General features: G+C 40.9%; 1 protein-coding gene across 1 annotated transcript; it reads right to left on the reverse strand.

Annotated features, from left to right (window-relative positions):
- Positions 1 to 665: 665 nt before the first annotated feature.
- LOC100657407 (olfactory receptor 5V1-like) lies at positions 666 to 1,705 on the reverse strand. The gene has a single exon (XM_003422565.3). The coding sequence runs from the start codon at positions 1,638 to 1,640 to the stop codon at positions 666 to 668; it is 975 nt and encodes a 324-aa protein (XP_003422613.1). The 5' UTR covers positions 1,641 to 1,705.
- Positions 1,706 to 2,878: the final 1,173 nt, after the last annotated feature.

Below are 2,878 nucleotides of genomic sequence, written 5' to 3' on the forward strand. Positions count from 1 at the left end.
GAGAACAACCACACCATACTGGGAATCATGGCCTAACCAAGTTGACACATATTTTGGGGGGACACAATTCAATCTATGACAGTTTTTAAGATAAATTTCACATTCCCAATAGATAGATACACAAAGGTATATAACCAAAAAAAAAACAAACCCGATTGCAACTCATGGTATAAAAAAAAAATAAACCTGCTGCTGAAGAGTAGATTTTGACCCTACAGGACAGAGCGAAGCTGCCCCATAGGGTTTCCAAGGCTGTAAACTTTATGGGGAGGTGTGGTGGCACAGTGGTTAAGAACTTGGCTGCTAACTAAAAGGTCGCAGTTTGAATCCAATAGCCACTCCTTGGAAATCCTATGGTGCATTTCTACTTTGTCCTATAGGGCCACTATGAGTAGAAATCTACCCCATGGCAACAGGTTTTAATATTTATGGAAGCAACCTGACATCTTTCTCCCTCTGAGCAGCTGGTGGGTCAGAGTCCTTGATCTTTTGGTTAACAGCTGAGCACTTAACCACTGCTCCATCAGAGTTCCTTTTAGATAGGTATAACAATAGTTATATGTATATGTGTGTGTGTATAAATTTCTGTCTATACATAGGTATGTCCTCTCTATGTCAATGTAAAATTACTATTCCTATGAATTCTTCCAAACCTTCTTGTGAATTCAGATTAAGTGGAATGCTGAGTAATATCGTCCTTGCTTTAAACATGCCTTATGACATAAAACCTTTCTGAGTGCTCCTTTTACCTCCGTGTTTCTCAGGCTGTAGATGAGGGGGGTTAACATTGGGGTAATAACCCCATACAGCATTGAGATGAGCCTGTTTCTGGCTGGGGAGTGGTGGCTGGAGGAGGGGCAGATGTAGGTAAATATCATTGTACCATAAAACAAACAAGCCACAAGGAGGTGAGAAGCACATATGGAGAAGGCTTTGCACTTCCCTTCAGCCGACCTAATCTTTAGGATGGTGGATATGATGTAGATATAAGAGATACCAGTGATCAGGAAGGCACTGATGCCCAAGATACCTCCTAGAACTAAGACAAGCATTTCTGTCACATATGTGGAAGAGCAGAAGAGGGCCACCACTGGAGGGATGTCACAATAATACTGGTTGACCTGATCGGACTTGCAGAAAGACAGGCAGAATGTGAACACCATGTGCAGAAGAGAATTGAGAAATCCTGATGCCCACGTCCCTGCTGTAAGCTTCACACAGCGCCCCTTTGTCATGATGAAGATGTAAGAAAGGGGGAAACATATGGCCACGTACTGGTCATAAGCCATGACAGCAAGAAGGAAGACCTCAGTCCCTGCCAGGGCCACTAGGAAAAAAAGCTGCAAAGCACATCCAACAAAAGAAATGCTTTGATTCTTGGTCAAGAGGTTCTTGAGCATGTTGGGAACAGTAGCTGATGGGCAGAAAATATCTAAGAGGGACAGATTTGCCAAAAAATAATACATGGCTGTGTGCAGCTTTTGTTTAGTTCCAACGGCTAGGAGAATCGCCCCATTTCCCACCAAGGTGACCTGATAGATGGCAGCAAAGACCACAAAGAGAGGGTAGCGTACCTCTGGGAGGTCAGAGAGACCTCTGAGGATGAACTCTGTGATGGTAGTTTGGTTGTAGACATCCATTTCATCTCTCCACAGGTGTCTTTCTGGAGGGAATGAAACCAACAGCCACAAGTTAGGCTCAAAACCAAGAAGCCTGGTGATGTGAAACACGTGGGAAATAGTGGGTATGTGTTTGATGATGAATTATGCTAGCCTTATTAAAGAGATTTCACATACTGCAACCACTGTATGCATGATATTTCTTAGACTATTTGTCCTCAGTTCCTAATCAAGAACTATTTAAAATTTCTCATCAATAAAACTATTTCTGATCCTTAACTGCTTTCATGGGCGACTTTTTTTGTTTTGTTTTGCAGATTTTTGGTATGCCATTTTTTTTTTTCACTAACAGAATGGATGCTGAATCATTGTTTGTTGGCTTTTTTTTTTTTTAAATGGGATGCCATTTGCAGGCAGGGCATATCAATCCCATGCCACATGAAGCAGATCACACACAGGGCATATATCAGTCCCATAACAATTTTTAATTACACTTAAGCTGTAAGATATCTTACTCAACTTTCCAAAAATACACACAAAATACCAAATAAACATTGCACTTGCTGCACATATCTGCTATCAGTCTGACTTAGAGTGAACCATATCAGTACCATGTTCCATGAAGCACATCACACCATAGAACATATTGATTCCATGGTCCTGCGAGTATATTACAAATGGTTTTCACCCCCAGAATAACTCATTTACTTGAATACTTCTGAATGCTGGTAACTGTGTCTTCCCAGCAACACAACAGAAATAGTAAACATACTTGCAAACCTTATCTTGCTGTACAGAAGCCAAAAGACACAGGAGTTTTACACTATCGCTTTTCCGGGAAGCATCCGGAAACCATCCCCTTATACGAATGGCTCTCAACACTCAAATGTGACATAGAACAACTTCCTCTATTTTTAGGCAGTTGCACCAGTATCTACCATGACAGCAGAATGTACTAATGGCTCAAATGCCTGCCAATAAACCTCCAGGGACGGAACATATAACTGGGACATGGATGTCCCAAAGACCATGAAAGAGCAGTAAAGGATATTTCACAATTTAGTGAAAACTGGTAGTGAAGGTATCACCCATGCTTAGATACTTTATTCTGCCTTTTATTGTGTTAATGTGTACAGTTTTATGCACCTGAAGGTAGAATCTGTATATTATTCCTTGAATTATAAATGTTATTAACTGTTAACAACTAGTAGACACAAGGTAAAAAGTAGATACATAAATGTTGAGTGCAGGCATGGCTC

This window comes from Loxodonta africana, chromosome 16 (assembly GCF_030014295.1).
Source record: "Loxodonta africana isolate mLoxAfr1 chromosome 16, mLoxAfr1.hap2, whole genome shotgun sequence".
Taxonomy (NCBI): domain Eukaryota; kingdom Metazoa; phylum Chordata; class Mammalia; order Proboscidea; family Elephantidae; genus Loxodonta; species Loxodonta africana.